Source organism: Gopherus evgoodei, chromosome 8, assembly GCF_007399415.2.
Source record: "Gopherus evgoodei ecotype Sinaloan lineage chromosome 8, rGopEvg1_v1.p, whole genome shotgun sequence".
Lineage (NCBI taxonomy): Eukaryota > Metazoa > Chordata > Testudines > Testudinidae > Gopherus > Gopherus evgoodei.
Genome location: NC_044329.1, coordinates 78,421,269 through 78,447,754, shown reverse-complemented (window position 1 = coordinate 78,447,754; position 26,486 = coordinate 78,421,269). Strand labels below are relative to the sequence as shown.

At 43.0% G+C, this 26,486-nt stretch overlaps 1 protein-coding gene across 1 annotated transcript in view; it reads right to left on the bottom strand.

Moving 5' to 3' along the window:
• BCAR3 (BCAR3 adaptor protein, NSP family member) overlaps positions 1 to 15,940 on the bottom strand; it is a 130,241-nt gene extending 114,301 nt beyond the window's left edge. The window contains exons 1-3 of the mRNA XM_030573728.1: positions 15,914 to 15,940; positions 14,100 to 14,226; positions 9,497 to 9,611 (exon numbers count right to left, since the gene is read on the bottom strand). Of these exons, the coding sequence (XP_030429588.1) occupies positions 9,497 to 9,611; positions 14,100 to 14,189 (205 nt within the window). The 5' untranslated portion in view covers positions 14,190 to 14,226; positions 15,914 to 15,940. The remainder of the gene's footprint in view (positions 1 to 9,496; positions 9,612 to 14,099; positions 14,227 to 15,913) is intronic.
• Positions 15,941 to 26,486: the final 10,546 nt, after the last annotated feature.

The following is a 26,486-nucleotide window of genomic DNA, read 5'->3' as shown; positions in this document are numbered from 1 at the left end:
GACTAACTGCCCTACTTCCTGTCACAGCAGTTGGGAATAGGAAACAAGGTCTGTGTGACTTTTATAATACTTGTCCCGTGATACATCTGTGCCATCCTAGTGCTTATTTGGTACTGTGCCTTTAAAGGGAAATTGCCAGCACCCTTTAATGATGAGTTATTTAAGAGAAAAAGGGCCTAAACTGGTCGAGTGCTGTGCTTCCTCAGCTCTCACCAAAGTCCATGGGAGCTGAGGGCACTCAGCACCTCACACAAATGGGCCTTCGGTAAAGAAGCAGCTAGAAAGTTTAGGAAGAAATTCTCTTTGTGGTCAGTGTGACAGATATTATGAACATCTGGAAGATCCAATGATTATTGCATCAATGCTATAAAGATTGTAAGTATAGATGCCTTCATGGAGGGAGCTAAACAGTATCCCGCAGAACTAAAATCACTGGAGATACTTAAGGCAAACCCCCAGGCAGGCAGCAAGTCTGGATAAGTCAGACTCCCTAGGGGAAAAGGCATATAGTAGTTTGATCTGGTTTAAGAGGGGGTCAAACAAAGAACACGCTGTATAACAGCGACCATCCTGACTGAGGAAGAGAGGTCACTCTCACACAATCAAAGAACTGACATGACACTATGACCAAGAGGGCCAGATCATGTGGAAAAGTCCTAAAGTACTTTGTTCCTGTTTGGGTCTCCATGTGGAAAATGGATGACTCCTTGGTAAGCTAATTCCTGTAAATTATCTGTTTATTGTTTTTAATGTATGTTTTCTCTGTAGTGCTTTGTTTTGAATAAGCAAAACTTTGCTTTATGAAGGCTGGCTGGTCACTGGTTAACCCTGTCCTTGGCCCTGAGAGAACAAGACTGCAGGCGCTGAGCTAAAGTCAGACTTGCTGATGTGATCAAAGTGCTTTGAAGGAGGAACTGCAGCCTAAATTCCTGGTCTAGGAGGAGAGTCCCTGAACTCTGCCCCAAGAAAGGTGACAGCTAGAGACCTGAGATGTCAGTACCATACAGTGCTGTTGAGAAGGCCACAAAGGAGTCAGAGGTGCAGTTACCTAAGGAACTGTGACAGGCAGATTCTCTCAAAACTGCCTGCTGCAGGGTTTAATGCACGTTCTTCAGGGTTAACCTGTACTGGATACTGTTGGAAACTGGATAAGATGAAGCTCTGGCCTGGTCTTGTATGAGAATTCCTGTGTTTCAAAAGATGTAAGAGGGAGTTAGAGAGTTTCCCACAGAAACTAAAATCACTGGAGGTAATTAAATGTTGGAAAGATGAATCACCAACTTATCATTAACATTTCCCAGTTTGTTAGTCCAGGCTAGACTAGGAAACTCATCAGCTGCTGACACAGGTTGGCAACAATGGTGTCCCCCTGAGCCAGTGCTGAAAGCTGTTTAAGTGCTAGTGTAGATTGGACAAAACTTTTCCCAGTACCACTTCAGAAGTGTGAATGGGGATCCAGATCTTTTAACCGTGCATCTCTAACATTGTATTAACAGATTTGTTGGGGCTTTTTGGTAACACACACACATTAGACGAGAAGGAAGACACTGTGGTTTGGGGAGAGAGTTGCATGAAAGGGAGCCCTGGGCCATGTTTAAAGAAAATAAATTCTATTCCCTTTTGTCTCTATTCCTCTGTTCCATTCCACTCTATTTCTCTCATTATAGTGGCAACAGTGTTAATGAAAGTGGAAAATGAAGTAATGAAAGTCCCCATATCTCTGAAGAGAAATCAGTTTTATTTGCATATCTATCAACTTCCCCATCCCCCCACCCCCAAAGAGAAGTCGTGAACCAATGAAGGGGAGCAAAGATGACATTATGGGATGGTTTTCAAACCTCCCCCTGCTTGAGAGGGGAAGAGTAGGTGGAACTGTCTTCACAGTGCCCTTCTTTACAGCAACAGTAGTTTTGTGACAGTGGCCCCTGCTACATGGAAACGAATGGTTTTTCCAATTTCTGTGTGACATCTCAAATGAAAGTCATGAAGTAACAGCCTCAGTGTGAGACACATGCTGAAGATGTTTTTTATTCACCTTCTGACTGACATAGAGCTCTAGGATAAATAGGGAGCCAGACAGAAACAGTAAGAATAAACAAAAGTTTGAACTTTCAAAGGACTGGGTTGTAGTTTTAAGCTCAGCTGCTTTTGGGATCTGAGACTGCCCGAGGGCTCATGTGGCACATAAAAGCCAGACCTGTATGTTTATAAATTTGTAATTGCATCTACATTTTTGAGCTCCTCATTTAAAACTGGGAAAAAGTGGGAGAAAACTTTCCAACCCTTGAACTTGTGAAGGAAAGCAGAAAGACAAAGACCACACAGGTGTTGAGTCATCCCTAACTGTTATGCTAAAGGAAGTGTTCAAAGCAGCCTCCGTCTATTGGCAAATGTACCAGAATACTTTGGCTCCAGTCTGGAATCTGCAAAGCAGACAGTGAATACTACTGAACTGAGAAGTCTGGCTGTGATTCCAAGGATTTTAAGGAAAGCAGAAGAGACACAGTGGGCAAAAGCTGATCGTTTGAGAGTGACTTGTGTTCAACAGCAGGACCAAGTAGGCTCTTTTGTTAATCACTTTGGCTCTCTGATAACTCTTTGCTAAAGACTAAGGGTATGTCTACATCTACAATTTTGCAGCGCTGGTTGTTACAGCTGTATTAGTACAGCTGTATAGGGCCAGCGCTGCAGAGTGGCCACACTTACAGCAACCAGCGCTGCAAGTGGTGTTAGATGTGGCCACACTGCAGCGCTGTTGAGCGGCTTCAAGGGGGGTTTGGGGAACGCGAGAGCAAACCGGGGAAGGAGACCAGCTTCCCCGTGGTTTGCTCTCGCGTTCCCCGAACCCCCCTGCAAACCGCAGGGAAGGAGACCTGCTTGCTCGGGGGTTCGGGGAACGCGAGAGCAAACCGGGGAAGGAGACCTGCTTGATTACCAGAGAGGCTTCCTCAGGTATGCTGGGATACCTGCTTATTCCACGGAGGTCAAGAAAAGCGCTGGATCACCAGCGCTGGATCCTCTACACCCGAGACAAAACAGGAGTACGGCCAGCGCTGCAAACAGGGAGTTGCAGCGCTGGTGATGCCCTGCAGATGTGTACACCTCCTAAGTTGCAGCGCTGTAACCCCCTCACCAGCGCTGCAACTTTGTGATGTAGACAAGCCCTCAGGTACCTCTTTATATATGGTTATTTACTAGCCTAGTTGAGGATGGATTTAAAAAAAAATACTGCACTATATCTGCATTGCTTGTCTCACTACAGTATAGTCTATATACAGTGTGGAAGATTATAGTGCTGGAACATGTGACTGCTAGAGACTGTTTTCTAGGGGATGAAGCCCTTTTGTGCTTGCAGGTACCTAGAGTTAACACATGAGAGGCAAGTACTTTATTGCTCTCCCATTACCCTTCTTAATAGCACAAATCTTAGGCCTGCTCTGCCTTGCACCATGAATGAAGGAGCAGAAGATCAGAAAGAAAAAACAGTGCACTTAACTTGACACCACTGCAAAAGGAAAAGAAATTCAACAGTAGCACAAAGTTACTTATAAATAAATTTATAAGTAAAAACAGCTTTCCAAACCTGAAACAGGAAGATAGTGCATGTTAATTGCACATCAGCTTGTTGATCTCCTTTTATATTGAATGGCAATAAACTAGATGATGCTTATATTTGTTTAAATATAGCAACATTGGCCTTTGTTTTTTAAACCACACAGACTAGGCTAATGGATCCATAAAATATCTAAACGTAGATCCCATTAAAACGGCAAACTCTTTCTCTCCATCTCTCATTCTCTCTAGGAAAATGTATACAAACAAACTAAAAATATCAAGACATATTACATAGCCAGTCTCTCAAAGATAAAGATTTAAATATTCCCTTTTTGGGCAAGAAAATATTTTGATAAAATTATATTTTATTTCTACAAAATTCCTCAGATATAAATGAAGTAGGTTTAAGCCACAAATTCTTGTTAATCAGAATTCAGCTAAATTGGAATTGCACTGAAAAATGAAGTGTTAACTTTTTGGAATTCTGCAAAAGAAATTCTCTTTCTACTTTTTGATACTGGTCACTTTATTTTCTATTCTTATGGCTACTGTCCAATTTCATCTATATACAAACAGCACAATGTTTAGGTTCATGACAATCAAGGTACCAATGAATTCTTAAGTTAATAGCTTTTAATGCTAGTAAAACCTAAAAGTTATCTCAAACCAGAAATTTACATTTAATATTTACATTCCCCTTTCTATAGTGACATTCCCATCACACTTCAGGACATGTTTAAAATACAGTAGACCTCCCCAACACAACTGAAGCACGGTTTGGTCTCAAGGCTGGCCCACAACATTTTGGCACCTGAGGTGGGGAGCTCAAATGACACCTCCATACCCCCTCGCTTGGGCCAAAACTTTGAAAGGTGTCAATTCTGCCTTCTTCCTGTTCTACTCCTCTCATGGTACTGCTCTGCTACCTACCCCAGTAAAGGCGAACTAACAACTTAAAATGCTTTGTTAAAAATTTTTAAGTAACACTTAACTTTCAAATGCCTGAACAGCAAGTGTAACTTTTCTTGTCTGCATAGTAAACACTGGCATTTTAATCTGTTTGAATAATCAAAGTGGTGTTTTCCGTGCCTTTTTGGTTGCAAAGATTTGAACTGCTTCCTGAAGGTCCACAGTCTGGGTCAGCTCATGCTCTATTGAGATTAGAGTGACCAGATGTCCCGATTTTATCGGGACTGTCCCGATATTTGCTTGTTTGTCATGTGTCCCAACCGATGCTCAGTCGGGACACTGGACAAACAATTTTTCCCTTCGCTCCGGCGCACAGGCAGAGCCCGGAGGGGCTCTCGCCCCATCCCCGCTCTGACTCTGTCCCCTCCTTTCCCCATTGGATCCCTCCCCAAATCCCCGCCACCTGCTCTGCCCCCTCACTGCCCCATTGGATCCCGAGCTGGGCCTGGGGAGGAGATGCCTCTGTGCAGCAGCCTGGGCACATGGGCCATGGCTGGCCAGGGCTGGGAGCGCTGCAGTGCAGCGTGGAGGTTGCTCCAGCCTTGCAGCCCACAGGGCAGCGCGGTGGGTCTGGGGGCAGTGTGGAGTGGGCATGGCCCAGGTGGGCAGCACAGCCCGGGGGCGTGGGCCGCCCGCCGGAGACACACAGCAGAGAGGGGCTGCAGGGGTGAGACTTGTCCTAGGCGGGGTACCCCAGCTGGCTCCTCGCCCCTGTCTGCCAGCCAGGATCCCCCAAACCGATAAACTTCCCTGCCACTGCCAGGCAGCCTCGCGCCTCTCCTGCTCGGGCTGCACTCCAGGAGGAATTAATCTGCATGGGTGTAGGAACTGACTATCAGGGCTGTCTACACTACTCTGTTAGTTGACATAAGGCAGCGTATGTTGACCTAATTATGTCAGTGTCTACACTACAGCCTTCCTCCTGCTGATGTAAGTGCCGTACTACATTGACATAACAACTCCATCTCCATGAGAGGTGTAAGGCTTATGTTGGTATAGTTAGGGCAACACAGTAACTATGTAGACACTGCCTCCCTTACATTCGCTGTTGCCTGTCTTGTCAATTTCACTGGTACCCATTCCCCTAGAGAACTGGGTGGCTGGACCCCACTCCCAGCTGGGAACTATGGGCAAGAAGCCCTGGCAGCTTCCCCCCACTGGGAACTGGGGCGAGAAGCCCTCGTAGTTTTACACACACACATAAACACTCTTTCTCTCTCTCTTTCTCTCTCTTCCCCCCCTGCCCCGCCCAGCTGGGAGCCACCCTCGAAAAGCCCTGGCAGTACTCATGCCCCCACTCCCAGCTGGGAAGGGGGCAATTGTGTTAGTTTCACAACTTGGTGAGTCATGAAATTGACAAGGCTGCATGGTTTCTGGCAGGGAGTGGCGGATGGGCTGAAAAGCCGGAATGGGATGGGGGGAAGCACCAGGTGGCTTCCCTTGCTCCTGGTGGTAAACAGGGAAGGGAGGGTAGGGGCAGCCCGCTGAAACCCCAAGAGCCTTTGGAGCAGTCGGGCTCCTGGCAGGGAGCTGCTAGTGGAGCTGAGAGACCAGGCTCTTAGGTCAGTGGAAGTGCTCCTTGTTGAGATGCACACCACCGACCCAAGGAACGTAGTGTGGACATGCACCACCGCAGTGATTACTGCAGGGGCTATAAGTCAACCTCAAATAGGTCAACCTACATTTCTAGAGTAGACATACCCTATGTTGGCTCCAGGCCCAATATGGACTCTCCAAGGTGAGGGTTGCCCTGGCATGGGGGAGATTTCATTGGTTTTTGGCTTCTTTGCACTACCTAAACAGCAAAAAAAAGAGCCAGACTGCAGCAGAGAATATGGCCACATGTAGACAGAACCAAAGAGCATATTGAAAGGATCTTAGTTACTGATTCAAAATATATGATGCCTCATTCTAATTTCATCTAGGATGGATTAAATACTCATAGGAAACAAGTTTCGAAGTAGCCTCCATGTTAGTCTGTATCAGCAAAAAGAATAGGAGTACTTGTGGCACCTTAGAGACTAACAAATGTATTTGAGCATAAGCTTTCGTGGGCTAAAACCCACTTCATCGGATGCATAGAATGGAACACACAGACAGAAGATATTTATACATACAGAGAACATGAAAAAGTGGAAGTACCCATACCAACTATAAAAGGCTAATTAATTAAGAGAAGCTATTATCAGCAGGGGAGAAACAGAAGTCAAATACTTCTGGGAGGTAGAATCAGGAAGCACACAAATGGCAGACATGCTTTTGTATTTAACAACAGAGTTTGCAGAGGTGTGGAAAAATCCTCCACCTGTCTATTTAACCAGACATTTTTAGAGATGAAAAAAATCACCATTAAGACATACCTGTGTATCTTCAATAACACCTAACATCTTTTGAGAGTGTTTGCAAGTTAAAATAGCTTCTGCCTTGTACTCCACAGAAAACTCCTGAACAAAAAGTTTAGTGCTAATCTGGGTTGTTTTAAAAATTCAAATTAAGACAGAGTGAAAAAGTATCTTTTACTAATGCAGTGGTATAATTTTTGCTGAGAAATGCACATTTATTTAAGAGTGGAAAGTAAAGAAAACACTAATGCTTCAGTGTCTGACTTCAGTACAGTTCAGTGCTGAAAAACAAGTGTTTTCAGTGTAAATGATTAGGTACTCTTGCTCCTAGACACAGCACTTTGTCAAAGACAGACACAAAACAAAAACACTTCATAATAGGCTGGAGACTAGATAACAGCCATTAGTCCCTATTGTGAAAACAAAACAGTCTGCAGTCACGTTTAACTGACAGAACTGATCTGTTTCACAGTGTTCTCAGAGGTTTTTTTAACATAATGGACCATCTCTGGGATAAGTCTATTGAAGACAACACAGTAACTCATGGGATGAAATTTGGCACCGCTCTGAAATGAATAAATATTTTAGTTACACACAATTGTTCATTAGCTAAAAAGAGAAACTGAGGGGGAAAATAGCACCCAAAATTCTTTATTTTCCAGAACAATGAACTACTGACATTTTCATTAGAACTCAGCTCAGGAAACTCCAGCACTTCATTACCAAACCAGCCAAGTGATACAGCTTTCAGGGTAATGGAATGATATGTCTAGATGACATAAAATATATGCTGTAATTCAGGAATAAAATTCTTGGTTCAAATTCATCTCTGCTGTGATTCTATTGAAGCCATTGGAGTTACACTGCAGATGAATTTAGCCCTACACATTTGAAGCTATACAGTCTCAACAGGAATATTATTGCTGTGAAGTCAGAAAAACAACACTGTGTAGAAAGACTATTTGCAAACTGTTATGTCATTAAAGGCTTCATTGCCCGAGTCTTTATTTTTCATATTTTCCTTATCTCCAAGGACTCTGCTAACAGTAAATGTTTTATTTTTTAAAGTTCTTATCCACATTCTTCAGAAACGTTTTTGTGTTTGTTGATCCTTCATTGGCACTGAAGTTACAGATACAAACATTTTCATTTGTTTGGTACGATTCTTGTGAGATAAGCCTCCTTTCCCTGTTTTATCCGCTCACCTATGAGTTTGCAATTAAGGAACAGTGATGGTTATTTTATTGGATTTTTGGCAGATCTGTTGAGTTGGTTGAACTGATATAAAATGTCTATAAACCAATTCAGTGGGTGACTGAAAAGCTTAGCAGCACCTTTGATTATACATTTATTTTCTAGTGTGAATAACCACCCATTCACCACTGGAAGGCAACAAGATTCCAGTCTTCACAAGTAAATGAAAGTGGGTTTCACTCAAAACATCTCCTAGTCTCATTGCAATAATCAAGTTTTGTAGTTTCCTGTTATATTCACAATATAGATTACAAGAATGAGATACTGAGTTTACATTTTAATGACTCGTATACTCTGATTTATGGAAGTTAAACTACCCTACTTGACCTCTTCAGAATTATGTAAGTTTTTCTATAATTGATTTAAAAAAAAATCAGAAAAAATTACATGGTTGCATGAGCATACAATTGTTTTTCCAACCCTGACACAAAGAATATCAGTTCCAAACACAGAAGATTAGCGTACGTCAACACAGAATATTTATGAATAGTATCACTACACATGGTTCTAGTCCCAACCATGTCTTCTCACCTCATCTGAAATGAATGAAAGGCAGGAACATTGTCAGAGTAAAATGTTGGCTTCTGTGCAGTCTGTGCCAGCCTTTGCCCAGGATACTTTATAATTATTGGGCAGACTATATCATAATTAGATCTTGTTATCTAGAGTAATATTTCTTGAAAGATCCTCTTCAATGTATCAAGACTAAATAGTATCATTGTACTGAGTTCTCACTCAGAGGAGAACATTTTGAAGAGTTGCCATACTAGAACAGCTGTAATGAGCCCCTCTGAGCAGAACTTTGGTGCTTAATTGGGAAAGGGACTTGTTTCATAATAAAAAAAAAAAAAGAAGGTATTTTAATTAAATCCTAACAGTTCAGAACAGGGACCCATATAGAAAAGGAGAGAGGAAAGTGCCTCTGTTATCCATTTTCCCTTTAGACCAAACACTCCCTGCTCACTTCCTCTTTTCTCATAAGCATGAAGTAATTTAAGCAGAACACAGCTTCATCTTGGCTTTTTGGTTACAGTCTTTCCAAATGAGGAAAAGGGACTCATCAGCCTTTTGGCAATCATACTATCTGCTAAAATCATGATTTGTTCTTATGATCAAGACTGAGTGCTAGAAAGTGACACATATGGAGACCTCTATTGACAAACACCAAAATGAGAATGGGTTAATGATCCCTATCTTCTCTCCCAAGTATCCCACAAGTAACTAAACCATCAGCCATTCTTGTTACAGTCTGAATACTGTAATCTTGTGGGCCTCATCACAAAGTTGTATGCTAGGCTGGATCAACACTCCATGATTGGAAAGTAACGTTAATCCGTTTTCCAAACCTCTAGGAAACAACATGGCAGACTTCTTACCTCTTTTTCTTTCTGCCTCCTGAAGCAGCAGGATATTGGAAAGGATGTGCGTTCGGTGGATTTGGTTCTCAATTCCCATTTTCCTAAGATCAACTTCTGTAAAATGTAGTAAGTCCTGTAGCAAATCCCAGAGAAAGAGAACGTGCTGTAGAGAGATATTACTCCATAGTAAATTAAATTCTCCTTGAGCCACTTTGATGCCTTCTGTTATTGTGGGCTAAATAACAGCAGGTTTAGGAAAATATTTATACATTATGTGAAGTCCGTTTTCAATGATAAATCCTGTCACTGAAGAAGGAAGGATTTCACACTGTCATTAAAACTAGTTAACCAGTCTTAAAGACATTTGGCTAATTATATGATTATAACAACATATGATGTAGCAGCACTTGGGTCAATGTAACTTCATGCAGATTAAAAAATGTTTTTCTTAAAAAAGCCAGAGTTGCGATGAACAAAATGTGCACTTTTCTCAACACACACGGAATGGTGAAGATTTTTCACATTTAATTTGGGATCCATGCTGATGGATATTTTTAACAATAAAAAAGGATTTCTTTTCATTTATTACATTTTCAGAAATGGAAAATATCACAAGCTAAGACTCTTAGAAGAAAAAAAGTTAAAATACTATTTTCACTTACATTAATGAAGGGAGATACAGTTCAAACTTGATTGGGGGGACATGAAAAATTATGGACTGTAAAGATTTTGGATAATGAAGAGACTACTTAATGTAATTAACAGTCACCAGGGGACATGACCCCATTTTGAATGACATGAGTTCTGAATAACTGAAGTTGAACAGTTATCTTCTCCCATCTCCCCAGTCTCTGCAAAATCAGAATTAATTTATCAAAATAGGCTGCTGCATAACTCAGAGAATTATTTATGAAGGTTTAGAATGCTTCAATTTTACATAAACGTCTTTAAAAGAAGGGGGGTGGAAAATCAGCATTGTAGTTTGGAGGAAAGCCTTTAGATCACATATGTTTCCTTTCCCCTTTGTTATTTTGTCTTTTGTCTGTGGAGCATAACAAGGTAATTCTTTGGAATTTGCTCCACTTTAGTGTTGGCAGGTGGGGCTCATAACATTCCAATCTATTGTGGTATATTTTATGAAGTTGGGCATCTCAACTCTCGGATCATAAAAGACAGATTGCATCGTTACAGTTACTTTAAATGCACCGCCAAGACCACCGGCAAAGAATTTATTTTTTAAGTAGAGCCACAAACTAGCAAATCTTTATTCTTTTAAATAAAATCATAGTACCTGAGAGACACTACTGGATTTAGAGCACCCATTTTTATTCTCTGAATCCCCATTTCAGATGCCAGTAACGAAACAGTTCCATAAAGCTGTAGAAGGAAGACTGCACTATTTTTCATTTGAAAGTGTGAAATCAAATGTGAGCATTTCCCAGATGTTGATGCATTAAATGATGTCAGTAGAAGGGGCAGGACTTTCTGATCATGAAACTATTATGCTTATCTCCCCTCCCCCTCACCACACACACACTTACCAAAAGGAGAAGATACTAAAGGTGAAGTCACAGAGAAGTGGGAAAGGTTTTTAAATTAGTGCTAACACTGGCATAGGATCCCTCTCCTCCTTCCCCCCAAAATATCAAAACCAAAAAACTCAGTCTGGTCTTCTGCCTGTCCAGCTTTTGCCAAACATAAAAGAACGGCAACACAAAGGCAACTGGTGTTTACAGCTCTGGTTCTAGACAACATACACTGGTGGTAATATAGCGGGGGCTTTTACTGGCAGATTTCTGAAGTAGTGTTAGAGAAATTTTTATGACAGCAAAAAAATGATACACAGATGCCATGATTGTAGAAGGGAGAATAATCTCCTATTTCCAAGTTTTCCTGCTTTATTCGAGACTCCCACACAACACTTTATGTTCCTCTCTAAGAACCAGTTAAAGTACAGGATTGGGAATCAGGAAACCTATGATCTACCCCCAGCTCTGCCACTTGACCAATTCTGTAGCTATGGAGACTTTTCCTCTCTCTGCCTCAATTTTCTCATTTGTAAAATGAGAATGATGATACCCTCTGCTGTAAAGACAAAAAGCCCCATGTAAATAGTAAGTATTATTATTAAAAATACTAACTCTAGATAGTAGATAACATAGGTAATAATTAAGCCATCTGACAACTTAACTCCCAGTTCAGCAAGGTAAGTAAGCACATGTCTAGGTAAGCATATGAGTAGTCCCATTGACTTTGATGGGACATAAGTCAGGCACTCTGAATCAGTCTATAGTATTTAGCTCAGAAACTGGGGAAAGAGCATAAAGATGGCCATGAAGTGGAACCTCCAGAAACTGTAAAACAGTAAGTGGAAAAGTGACTGGAGGTGCTAACTTAGAAAAATCCATTGTATTCAGAGTGACGCACTAAACCTATTATTAAGTTTTGAGCAGCAGCTGATTTCTCTCCCAGATAGGTTTTCAGGCCTATTAAAACTAAAAGAGTAATTTTGCTGTATGTTTCTTTCAGTTTGTTGTTTGTCAACTCAGCCCTTCCAGGGTTCTATATTGGGATCTTTTGTGTTACAAAGATAGCATGAATCACATAGCAACATGTTTCAATTTACTACTGCATTTTACTGACTGACTGTTTGGGGACCTAGGTTAGCATAGAAAATGAGTCTTTTTATTAGCTTTCACAGACTCTAAATTATCTTTGAAATCCTATTATCTTTATCGTGCTTGGATTACCAGATTACCCCAACATCTAAGTACACTGGTGGACCGGCAGCACAGCTGTGACATGAAAGCCACTTTTAATTAAAACCCTATTGTCTGTCTCTGTATAAAATTTGATTGGGGGGAATGACTGGTGAATAACTGTAATTCATTTACAAATGAATCCCAGAATGTCTTCAGTTGATGAAAATACTTTTAACAATAATATTTATTCTATTTATTTTTTAACTTTGTGAGATATAATTGAAATATTTAGTGATAACAATAACAGTTCAAAACAATGTACAACTGTTGATAAACATGTACGCTGAGTGCAGTGCAGAATACTAGAGGTAAAGGATATTATTTTTTTCTGGGAGGTGGGGGAAAGAAGTTACTCATACATGCCAACAATGCAGACAGAAAACACAGGATGGTAGACAGAAGGGTGATTCCGGTTCTGACTTTCATACATAGGTTTATAGAGGTAGGACTTTCTCAGAATTCTTGCAGAACTTCTAGAGATATTGCTGAGAGCCCCAAGATGATTGATATGAGGGGCTAGGATTCCTTCTGGTATTGCTAATTCAGCACAGTGAGGAAGAGACACAGCAGAGGTTACCTGTAATTTCAAAAGGCTACCTCCTTCCACTCACTATGTGAGTGGAAAGATGTCATAGAAATTTTTTTCTGTACATGCAGCAGGGCAGGATCCCTTTCTAGGACTCAAGAGTACTGGGAGAGGGGGCCTGTAAATTTGCCATCCTGCATACCATGACCCCAAGAGGAAATGGTCTGCCAGAAAGATGAGGTGGACGTCCAGTCCTCCAGCCAGCTAACATGTATGCTGTGGTCAACAGTACCTGCTAACCTGGCATGCACCTGGGCCCTGTTTAGAGCAGCAGCAATGTGTGCCCAACAGAATCGTAGGTTGGCTAGCATGATTCCTGTAAAGAATGACGCATCTGTCACAGTGCTTCTTTTTCTGGCTCAAATTTTTACAGTGAAGGGTTTGGACTGAAGTGTTTAAAATGGGGTTAATAGGTATATAATAGTAATAGTACTTTGCACTGCTACATAGCCCTCCATATTACATACAATTAATTAATCCTCACAACATCGCTATGTTGTAGGTGTTATACACATTTTACAGATGAATAACTAAGAGAAACTATGGTTACACTACTAGTGAGGGGTGTGATTCCCCTGTTCACACACACATACTTGCCCTAGCTCTCAACCCCCCCTGAAACTAGTGGGTACATACGCAACAAGGCTAAGCCATACCTCTGCTGCTGCTTCTCATGCTACACTGCTATTTCTACTTGCACTAGCTCACTAAGAGCTAGTGCGAGTATGTGTACACAAGCAGGGGAATCACACCCCAGACCTGTAGTGAAGATGTAGCCTAAACGACTTGTCCGAGGTGACACAGCGAGTCAGTGACAGAGTGGGGAACGGAATATAGGAGTCGTGGTTCCCAATCCTCTGCTCTATTCACTCTATACAATCCTGCTGTCGTTAAACAGAATCACATACAAGACTGGAATCAAGTGGGCTACTGCATGTCATCTCAAATTTTACTGTTCCTATTTGATATTTATCTACTTTCAAGTGGTAACAAATTGCTCTCATGATAGTTACCAAACTAATATTGATAAATGTGGTCAGGATGAAAGTGGGCTGGTACAGTGTACTGGTAAAAAGCTGGTACTGGACTGTACACAGCCCACGTTAAAGCGCTGCCACAGCTTTAACGTTGCTGCCCCTTCCCTGTTAGTAGGGCAAAAGGGGCAATGATGTTAAAGCACCGGTAACCTATCTAGTTTGAGACTAATTATGTTGAGTGGATTGAGCCACTTGAGACTTCCATGGGAATTTTCCTGAAAAAGAGAGTTTCTTACCTCTACACCATTGTATTGTTTATCAAAGAGGATGCAGTATTCTGGGAGACCCAGCTCGGTTAACCAGTTAGAAATGGATAGATGCTTCATAATCTGTTACTCTCCTCACCTCACAATGCCTTTGACTCTGCAGAACAAAACAAACAAAAATCTTTAGCTAATGCTAATAATGCTCAGCATCAGTGGAATTCCAGCAGAGCACTTAAAATAGCCACTTTAATAGCAAATGAGCTCCTCTGATTAATGTTATCACCATTAATGCCAAAGATATGAAGAATGATCTGGTCATTGTTTTAGAGCTCCTGTTAATTATGTTATGGTTATGTAAAATTAAGATTGAAGGACAGATCCTCAGCTGGTGTAAATTAAAGTGAATGGAACTATGATAATTTATGCCATCTGAAGATCTGCCCACATGTCTATATGTAATTTGTTGTTTCATTTGTAACCTTGATGTTAATGGGTATGTCAAAGGCTCTGTGTTTCTTTTGGCCTTCTCAGAAGGTGAATGACACACAGGCCTACAATATAATCATGTAATCAGCAAAAAATGCTCAGTCCTTGTATTTATAGAAGATATTCCTCAATACCTTTGTCCAGCAACCATGCCTTAGTTCCTCCTTCATGTTGAATAAATTGAGTCATAAAATGTATGAGAGGGAGACAAGAGTGAATGGGATTGTAACTTGTGTGCGAATGTGGAGGAAGTGAATGGGCCTGTGTGATTTGTAGGGGACAAAGAACGAATATGATCCTGTGGTGTGTGTGTTTGTCATAGATTCACAGACAACCTGGTCACTGAGTTACAGAGTATCCCATAACCAGGAGATAGAAGCTACTCATTTGGTTCCATCAGGATGCTGGCAGCTTTGAATTTGAGCCCTCTGTCAACGAGACCTCCCAGAGCACTTTTTTCACCAATTTCTGTTTTTCTGTTGCTAGGACTCTGTTTTGGTCTTCATCTACAAGATCTGAAAGCCCACTATTGGGCCCACCTCAATTAATTGATGGATTGGTGTATTGATTAATTTCTAAGGCCTGGTTTACACTACGTGTTTAAACCGAATTTAGCAGGGTTAAACTGATTTAACCCTGCACCCATCCACACAACGAGGCCCTTTATATTGATATAAAGGGCTCTTTAAACCAATTTCTGTACTCCTCCCCGACGAGAGGAGTAGCGCTGAAATTGATATTGCCATGTCGGATTAGAGTTAGTGTGGCCGCAAATCGACGGTATTGGCCTCTGGGCGGTATCCCACAGTGCACCGTTGTGACTGCTCTGGAAAGCGATCTGAACTCGGATGCACTGGCCAGGTAGACAGGAAAAGCCCCACGAACTTTTGAACTTCATTTCCTGTTTGCCCAGCGTGGAGCTCTGATCAGCACAGGTGGCGATGCAGTCCCAAATCCAAAAAGAGCTCCAGCATGGACCATACGGGAGATACTGGATCTGATAGCTGTATGGGGAGACAAATCTGTTCTATCAGAGCTCCGTTACAGAAGACAAAATGACAAAGCATTTGAAAAAATCTCCAGGCTATGATAGACAGAGGCCATAGCACAGTGCTGTGTGACAAGCATAACGGAAAGCCAAAGAATCAAATGGACGCTCATGGAGGGAGGGAGGGAGGGGGTATTGAGGACACCAGCTATCCCAGAGTCCCCACAGTCTCCGAAAAGCATTTGCATTCTTGGCTGAGATTCCAGTGCCTGAAGGGTCAAAAACATTTTCCCGGGTGTTTCAGGGTATATGTCGTCAATTTACACCCTTCTCCCCAACCCAAAGAAGAGGGAAAAAAAACGTTTCTCACCTTTTTTCAGTGTCACCCTATGTGTACTGCATGGTGCTGGTAGACGGGGTGCTGCAGCGCTGAACACCAGCATCCCCTTCCTGGTGGCAGATGGTACAATATGACTGCTATCCATTGTCATCATCAGCCTGAGAGTGCTCCTGTCTGGCCTCGGTGAGGTCAACCGGGGGCGCGTGGGCAAAAATGGGAATGACTCCCAGTCATCCCTGGCAGATGGTACAGAACGGCTGGTAACTGTCTTCATCATAGCAACTGGAGGCTGAGCTCTATCAGCCCCCCCTTCATGTCTAAAGAAAAGATTCTGTACTGCCTGGACTATCATAGCAGCAGGAGGCTTCCTCCCCCTCATTTTATCTCACTAAAAAGTCAGTGTTTCTTATTCCTGCATTCTTTATTACATCATCACACAAATGGGGGGACACTGCCATGGTAGCCCAGGAGGGCTGGGGGAGGAGGGAAGCAACGGGTGGGGTTGTTGCAGGGGCACCACCTAGAAGGGCATGCAGCTCATCATTTCTGCAGGATCTCTGGGATTCTGACATGGAGCGGCTGTGCTCTCTGGTTCTCTAGTACACTTGCCCCATATTCTAGGCAGGACTGACTCTATTTTTAGACAAAACATAAAGAAGAGAATGACCTGGGGAGTCATTCCCATTTTTGTCCATGCGGCCCTGGCCGACCTCAGCAAGGCCAGCCAGGAGCACCCATGACAGCAGCAGATGGTACAGTATGACTGATAACCATCATCTCATCGCCAGTTTACAATGGCATGGCAGACGGTGCAATAGGGATGGTAACCGTCTCTGCTACCTTGCAAAGGCAAATGAATGCTGCTGTGTAGCACTGCAGTACCGTGTCTGTCAGCAGCATCCAGTACACATACGGTGACAGTGACAAAAGGCAAAATGGGCTCCATGGTTGCCATGCTATGGTGTCTGCCAGAGCAATCCGGGGAAAAAGGGCGCGAAATGATTGTCTGCCATTGCTTTCACGGCGGAAGGATTGAGTGACAACATTTACCCAGAATCACCTGTGACACTGTTTTTGCATTGGGATCTCAACCCAGAATTCCCATGGGCAGGGGAGACTGCGGGAACTATGGGATAGCTATGGGATAGCTACCCACAGTGCAACGCTCCAGAAATCGACGCTAGCCTCGGTACATGGGCTTACACCGCCGAATTAATGTGCTTAGTGTGGCCACGTGCACTCGGCTTTATACAATCTGTTTTACAAAACCAGTTTATGTAAAATCAGAATAATCCCGTAGTGTAGACATACCCTTAGACTACAGTGGCTGATAAGGGTTGGTCTCCTGAGCAGCAGCACCACCAGGAAGATTACCACCAATACTATTAGAATGAGAGACTTGAGGAGCACACAAAAAACAATTGTAATTTATCGCAAGTTCCTTCATTAACAAATCCACTAAGCAGATAAACAATCCCACAACAGCAGATAGAGAGCACAGAATGTTTAGCCCTATAACAGGAATTACTCACATTTCCTGCTTGGAAATCAGGGCCTGTCAGTCACTATCTTGCTCATCATCATCACCACCAATAGCTGTCATCTTGGAATCTCCCATGGCACCCAGGCCAAGTTATACCTCTGATGAGTTACCCTGATGCCTATACGGGGTAGTGCCTATTCATGAAGCTTTCAACCACTTTTCCTTAACTATATTTCTACATCCAACCCAGTAACAGCTTACTGTATGTGCTGACAGGGCCTGTGCCCAGGGGCTCTGGCCCCACCCTGGCTGCTCCTTCTCCTACCACCCTGCCCCTCAGCCCTGCTCCTCTCTTTCCCTTGAGGCCTTGCTCCCAGCCGGGCTGGAAGACAGATGGACAGAGTGTGAGTGAGTATATTTCCCCCGCCCTCTCCCGTGTGAAGCCGGCCAGAGGCCCCAATCTCTTCACCCCCTGCGCTGAGCCAGCCCAAGCCACTTGCCCAAGCCCCCTTCTTCCCTATGTAGGACTGGCTCGAGTCCCACTGCTCACCCTCCCCCCAGCCTCTTTTTGTCAAAACTGGGCATTTCTACTATCTGCTCTTGCCAATTGGTGGTCAGTTCGCAAGAGCAAATGGGACAAAATGCCCAGTTTTGACAAAAAAGTTGGGACGTCTGAGTCCAAAACAGGATGTATGGTTACCCTAGGCCAGGGGTCCCTGAATTTGTTTGGTTGTCCCCCCCAGTTACCTGGTCCGCAGGAGCTGAGGCTAGAGCTGGGAATGGGCGTCGGGGTTGCGATGGGGCCAGGCTTGATGTCAGGGACTGGGAGTGGGGCTGGAACCAGGAGTGGGGCCAGGAACAGAGCCATGGCTGGGGGCTGGGGTTGGGGCTGGGGTCAGAGCAGGGTTTTGTGGTGCTCCCTTCTCACCCCCCGTGGTGGTTGACCCAGGCCTCCCCATTTGTTCCTCTATGCTACCCTAGGGGGTACTCTCCACAGTTTGGGGACCACTGTCCTAGGCTGGGTAAAAGCCACGCAGGGAGCCAGAGCAGCTGTGGGCAACCCATGACCCTCCACCTGCCATGGACAGGGGACCAGGGTGCCCAAGAGCAGCCTCTGGCCTGTGTTCCTGCCCAGCAGGGTGCACTGCCCAGGGCAGATGGAGGGTCCAGGCCTCCCCACAGTGGCCCGGACTCCCTGGGCAGCTCTTACCACAGCCCCTACTTCCAGCCAGGCCAGTGGGCAGGGCCTTCTGGGAAGGGGAGGAGCAGGGGGCAGGGCCCATGGCAGGGGGATGTTGGGGGCCCCAAAGTTCTTTGTGCCCAGGGCCCCAATAAATCTTAATCCACCTCTGACCCCACTAAAGCAGGGTACCCCTTTTTTTACAGGCTAACTTGTTAGTTCCCCTTATATTCATTAATATTTATGTCACTCAGTCACCGTAACTAGTGATTAGCACACCGCTGACATCTTGTGTCTGCAAAAAGCCCCAGAATACTCTAATCAGCTTTAACTGGTACATTGCAATATATATTTCCTAAATATCAGAACATCTATTACTGTTAGGGTTGCCAACTTTCTGACTGGAAAAAAAACAAACACGCTAGTCTGCTCCCACCCCATCTCTTCCCCAAGCCCTGCCTCATCCCTTCTCTGAGGCCCCGCCCCGTGCTCAGTCCATCCATCGCTCGCTCTTCCCCACCCTCACTCACTTTCACCGGGCTGGGGCAGGAGGTTGGAGTGCAGGAGTGGGGGGAAGGCTCTGGCTGGGGTTGCAGGCTCTGAGGTAGTGCCAGGGATAAGAGTTTGAGGTGCAGGAGGGGGCTTCAGGGCTAAAGGGTCTGGAGTGTGGGAAGGGGCTCCGGCCTGGGGCAGGGGCGTGAAAGAGTAAGAGGGCATCAGCTGGGGGTGCGGGCTCTGGGGTGATGCTGGGGATGAAGGGTTTGGGGTGCAGGAGGGGGCTCTGGGTTGGGGCTGAGGGGTTTGGAGTGTGAGAAGGGCCTCAGGACTGGGGCAGGGGTTTGGGCAGTGGGTGGGGTACAGACTCTGGGCGGTGCTTACCTCAGGTGGCACCCAGAAGCAGCCAGCAAGTCCCTCTGGCTCCTAGGCGCAGGGACGGCCAGGGGGCTCTATGTTCTGCCCCCGTCTGCGGGAGCTTCCCCTGCAGCTCCCATTGGCTGCAGTTCCCAGCCAATTGGAGCTGCAGTGCTGGTGCTCCAGGTGGCACCTGGGGGCGGGGTTAGGGGCAGCATGCGGAGCCCTCCTGGTTGCCCCTGCACCTAGGAACCGAAGAGACATACCAGCTGTTTCTGGGAGCCGCGTGGAGCCGGTTGTTGTGGCCAACCAGACTTTTAGCCGCCAGCTGACCAGAGCCAACAGGGTCCCTTTTCAACCAGGTATTCCAGTCAAAAAACAGATGCCTGGTAACCCTAATTACTGTAACTGTTTCATCTTGTAACATAGGGTCACTGATCAGTTAGCTGCTCATGTCAGCCTATCTTTAGGCTTGATGCCTTGTTTTGTTAAGTTAAATATTTTACAGGCCTCAGGTTGGAAGGCCCTGTGTTATAACATTAATTAATATTTATATTTCACTTCTATAGCACAAATATACCTGATATCTTTTATCTTTGGCTACAATGACTCACAAACTATGCCACTCCACTTTACCCATTCTGGATGATTGTGGATGGCACTAGGAAAAGACCATACACTTCCTTCTTTGAAGGTGAAGTAAGAGCATACCTTCCCCCACCTGGCAAACATGGAGGCATTCCAACTGCCTCAACTCTCAGCAGGTAGCCTCCACCTGTTATCACTAGTGTAGTGCAACTTGCTGTACCACGGCCTCAGACTGTACAAAGACAGTGGTTTTGAATCTTGTCAGAAGAGCCCTTGCTGGTAGTTTGTGGGTAGATGGCTAGTCACATAGTGCTGACTCTCCTTGTTTCCAGCAGCTCCATTGCATTAAATAGATAGAAATAAATTAAATACTCTCCTAATATCACTGTTCCATGGAACAAACTGCTGTATTTGACAGAGTTATGGACTTGTGAATAGGAGGACACATACTCACAAGGCAATTTCTATTAGAAGGTGGAGCACACAATGAATACATTTGAAAACCTCCAATCTAAACCTATGACTTGAAGCCTGAAAGTTTCAGGACTTCTCCAAAATATATGAGCACTAAGACCAGAAGAAGGACATGTTAATGTTCAAACATGCCACAGTCTAAGTCTTAAACATATGTGTTATCTTTTAAAATATTTTTCCTTTTTTGTCCACTGTGCAATAAAAATAATTTTGACCAGCTTTGCATAAAACCCAGTGGAATTATGATTTTTCAGCAAGAAAACACTTATTTTAACTTGTCTATCTACTCTAAATGCGTCACTTCAAATTCCCACAGGCTGATATATTATGGTCAGCAAAGAGCCCTAATTGCTTACTGTCAAACAAAGTGATCTGTTTAGTGTTGTAATAATTCTTGGAACATTGTAACAGTGCTGAGGTTATACATTTAACTGCAAAGCCAAAAACACTACCTTCTAAAGAAATGCATGACATAATGCAGGCATTGGGTGCCTTAAAATACAAATATGTCTTATTACCGGAAATGTTTAATAGGAATTTAGGCTAGAAAAATTGCCTTTATTATCCTGCAGAGGCTCTCAAAACAGACAGTATTTTGGAAGACACTAAAGGCTTGTCTACGCTGCAGCAATTGATGCGGCAATCTTCTAGCGAAGACCGCTAAATCTACCGCCGATCACTCTCCCGTTGACTCCTGTACTCCACCTGATCAAGAAGATTAAGGGGAGTGGACAGGAGAGCATCTCCCATTGACGTCACATAGCATGGACCCCTTGGTAAGTGGAGCTATTCACATAACTCAAATTGCGTAGCTTAGATTGACTTTTCCCTTTAGTGTAGATAGGGCCTAAGAATTTACTCTTGATAGTCACTTTGGAATGGAGCCCAAAAGGGCTATGTTTCAAGGCCACGAACATACCATTATATTGTGAAAGGTCCCCAACTTCGGGGGAGCTTTTGGACTTCAAGATGATCAATAGGAAAGATACACTGGTTTCTGGTGAAGAAGGGGAATGGTGAAGGGCAGACGGCTGGGATTATGAGACTGGTAAACAGAGCTACCCAGACAATGGAAATTGCCTTCCTACAAAATTTTTTACATGGAATGATGATAATCAATAGGACATGGTATTATCAGGGTATAAAATATATAGGAATGACAAAGTAGGTTGTGTTGGTGGGAAAGTGGCGCTATATGTGAAAGAAAGCATAGTAAAAATCTTAAATGAATCAAACTATACCATAGAATCTCTATGGATAGAAAATTTATGATTGAATAATAAAAATATAGAAGTAGGACTATACTACAGACCCACTGACCAGGATGGAGATGGGGATTGTGAAATGCTCAGGGAGATTAGAGAGGCTATAAAAATAGAAAACTCAATAATGGCATGTTTCAGCTATACCCATATTAACTGGGTACAGGTCACCTCAGGACAGGATGCAGAGAAAAGTTTCTAGACACCATAAATGACTGCTTTCTGGAGCAGCTAGTCCTGAAACCCACAAGGAGAAAGGCAATTCTCAATTTAGTCCTAACTGGAGCACAGGATCTGGTCCAAGAGGTGGGTATAGCTGAACCACTCGGTAATAGTGACCCTAATATAATAAATTTAACATCCTTATGAGAGGGAAAGCACCAAAGAAACCTACCACAGTAGCATTTAACTTCAGAAAGGGGAACTAGACAAAAATGAGGAAGCTAGTTAAATGGAAATTAAAAGGTACAGTTATAAAATGGAAATGCTTGTAAGCTGCATAGACACTTTTTAAAAACACCATAATAGAGGCTCAAATTAAATGTACACCCCAAATTAAAAAAAACATAAGGGGACCAAAAAGTGACACCATGGCTAAACAAGAAAGACGTGGTGAGAGAGAACAGGGTATACTTTAAAAATTGGAAGTTAAATCTCTACTGAGGAAAACAGAAAGGACCAGAAACTCTGGCAAGTCAAGTTTAAAAGTAAAATTAGGCAAGCTAAAAAAGAAAGAATTTGAAGAACAACCAGCCAAAGACTCAAAACGTAACAGCAATTTTTTTTGCAAGTACATCAGAAGCAGGAAACCTGCCAAACAATCAGTACCTAAGAACATAAGAATGGCCATACTGGGTCAGATCAAAGGTCCATCTAGCTCAGTATCCTGTCTACCAGCAGTGGCCAATGCCAGGTGCCCCAGAGGGAGTGAACCTAACAGGTAATGATCAAGTGATCTCTCTCCTGCCATCCATCTCCACCCTCTGACAAACAGAGTCTAAGGACACCATTCCTTTCCCATCCTGGCTAATAGCCATTAATGGACTTAACGTCCATGAATTTATCTAGTTCTCTTTTAAATGCTGTTACAGTCCTAGCCTTCACAACCTCCTCAGGTAAGGAGTTCCACAAGTTGACTGTGCGCTGTGTGAAGAACTTCCTTTTATTTGTTTTAAACCTGCTGCCTATTAATTTCATTTGGTGACCCCTAGTTCTTATATTATGAGAATAAGTAAATAACTTTTCCTTATCCACTTTCTCCACATCACTCATGATTTTATATACCTCTATCATATCCCCCCTTAGTGTCCTCTTGTAGGACCTCAATGGAGGACCATTGAATGATCAAGATGCTAAAGTAGCATTCAAAGAAGGCCACTGCAGAGAAGCTAAATGAATTATTTTCATCAGTCTTCATGGCAGAGGATGTGAAGGAGGTTCTCACACTTGAGAGATTTTTTAGGTGACAAATCTGAGGAACAGTTCCAGACTGAGGTGTCAATAGAGGAGGTTTTGAAACAAACTGACTAAAAAGTAAACAGTAATAAGTCACCAGGACCAGATGGTATTCACCCAAGCATTCTGAAGGAACTCAAATATTAAATTGCAGATCTAAGTGTGAGTATGTAACCCATCATTTAAACCAGTGTCTGTACCAGATGACTGGAGGCTAGCTAACGCAACACCAATTTTAAAAAAGGTTCCAGAGGCAATCCCGGCGATTACAGGCCAGTAAGCCTAGCTTCAGTACCAGGCAAATTGGTTGAAACTATATCAAAGAACAGAATTATCAGTCACACAGATGAACACAATATATTGGGGAAGAGTCAATATGGCTTTTGTAAATGGAAATCATGCCTTACTAATCTCTTAGAAATCTTTGAGGGACGTCAAAAAACATATGGACAAGGGTGATCCAGTGGATATAGTGTACATTGACTTTCACAAAGCCTTTGACAAGATCCCTCACCAAAGGCTCTTAAACAAAGCAAGCAGTCATGGGATAAGAAGGAAGGTCCTCTCATGGATCAGTAAATGGTTAAAAGACAGAATACAAAGAATAGGAATAAGTGGTCAGTTTTCAGAATGGAGAAAGGTAAATAGTGGTGTCCCCCAGGGATCTGCACTGTTCAACATATTCATAACACAAGTGCTGTTCAACATATTCATAAATGATCTGGAAAAACGGGTAAACAGTGAGGTGGCAAAATTTGCAGATGATAAAATAATTATCAAGATCGTTAAGTCCGAAGCAGACTCAAGATAGTTAAGTCTAAAGAATTACAAAGGGATCTCACAAAACTGGCGGAGTGGGCAACAAAATGGCAGATGAAATTCAGTGTTGACAAATGCAAAGTAATGCACATTGGAAAACATAAATCCAACTATCCATAGAAAAAGATGGGTTCTAAATTAGCTGTTACCACTCAAGAAAGAAATCATGGAATCATCGTGGATAGTTCTCTGCAAACATCCGCTCAATGTTCAGCAGCAGTCAAAAAAGCTAACAGTTTTAGGAACCATTAGGAAAGGGATAGATAATAAGACAGTAAATATCAAAATGCCACGATATAAATCTACGGTATGCCCACACCTTGAATACTGTGTGCAGATGTCGTCACCCCATCTAAAAAAAGATACATTAGTATTGGAAAAGGTAGAGAGAAAAGCAACAAAAATGATTAAGGGTATAGAAAAGCTTCCATATGAGGAGAGATTAAAAAGATTGAGACTGTTTATCTTAGAAAAGACATGAATAAGGGGGGATATGATAGAGGCCTATAAGATCATGAATGGTGTGGAGAAGGTGAATAAAGAAGTGTCATTTACTCCTTTACATAACACAGGAACCAGGTTTCATCAAATGAAATTAATAAGGCAGCAGATTTAAAACAAAAAAAGGAAGTACTTCCTCACACAATGCACAGTCAACCTATGGAACTCATTCCCAGTATAATGGGGTTAAAAAAAAAAGAATTAGATAAGTTAATGGAGGATAGGGCCATCAATGACAATTAGCCAAGATGATCAGGGATGTAACCCCATGCTCTGGGTGTCCCTAGACTCTGACTGCCAGAAGCTGGGAGTGGACAACAGGGGATGGATCACTTGATAATTGCCTGTTCTGTTCATTCCCTCTGAAGCACTTGGCATTGGCCACTATCAGAAGACAGGATAATGGGCTAGATGGACCACTGATCTGACCCAGTATGGTCTTTCTTATGTTGTTATCCTGAATCAGGATGAAAAGTCAAAAACACAAAAGATTTCAAGAGAACGGATTTCCAGAAAAATTCTATTTCAGAAGAACTGAAACAGGTTTTCAGGTTGCTGACTGTCTGCCCGCCGGCAGAAAGTGAAGTTGCCAAGAGCCTTCAAAATTGACAAGAGCATCTGGCGGGCTGCCAGCCAGGCAGAGAGGCTGCAGGTGGAAAGCTGATTCTCTCAGTATCTCTCCTCCTCCTCCTCCCTACCCCCAAATCTGGCTACTCCAGTCAGGCTGTAGTTCCCCACCTTGAAGGCTCTTGTCATTTTTGCTTTCACCCTGCAGACAGAAAGTGAAATGGATAAGAGCCATTTTATGAAAGGGGCATTTTCCACTGGACAATCATGATGAAGGAAAATTCCCAACCAGTCCATCCAGGAAGCCTAAGAAGAGCAGGCATATTGAATAAGAGGCATTTTTCTGGTTCACACACTTTTGTATGTTCAGCTGCCTGTTGCTTAATCAGGAAATCTGGTTAAATTAATTTACCAACTTCTTCCTGGAAAATATAGTTTTAAGACTTTGAATTTACATAGTTAAATGTATTTTACATGTCTTTGTGAATATCTCTAATACTATTCTAATATTTGGTAATAAAAAGTCTACAATAATTGGTGCAGACTCATTGTACTTTTCATTCTAGAACAAAGAAAAAAATCGAATACCAAGAATAAAAGGAATTCCATGATTTACACAGAGCAAAGAACACTTTAAACAACAAAGTGATAAACAAGGGCTATCTAATCTCACTTGGCCAGCTGCATTTGCTCTGCTATTCATTTACACCAAGGAAAAACTAAGCATTCTAATATAGGCTAACCAGGATCTGGTGGCTTTATGACAAGACACCTAAATGCATTGTTTTCAATGTGCTGTATTCCTGCCTCTGTGGTCATTCATATAAATTACTTCTGCTTATTGTTAAGTCTTCATTGCATTCTGTGCAAGCTTTTCCCCACTGCTTTGATAAGCCCTTGTTTTTCATCTTACTGTCTTTCTTCCCATCCTCTTTTTGTCTACTATTTTTGTTGAAGGCAACAATGTAAATGTCACACAAAACGGTTTTTGTTTTACCAGTATTGAGTAGCCATTGGGGTACTACCTGGTTCCCAAAGAACGAGAGGTTCCCCTCTCTTTGAACAGCTTCTGGGGCAGGAAAAGGATGATTACAAAGTGGTTACAAAGTGGTTATACTCTGCACCCACCATCATGGGGATGGGGTGGGACCCCAGGCTGGGAGAGATTTCTGGTTTGTTTGTTTTTTTCAGCTAAAGATGACATGTTTTAATTTCTGATTATTATGATGATCCCTTTGGAGACCTTAGTGAGTACACTTGTGTTCCAGCATCTTACAACATAAAAAATACAGAATATAGATAAACATAGTGGGTGAGATTCTGGGAGATGCTGGGTGTAGGTGCCCACCAGAAAATCTGCCAGAACTGGGAGCATGGGAAGGAAGTTGGAAGCCCCTATTTGAGCTCCCCTGTACTTTGCAG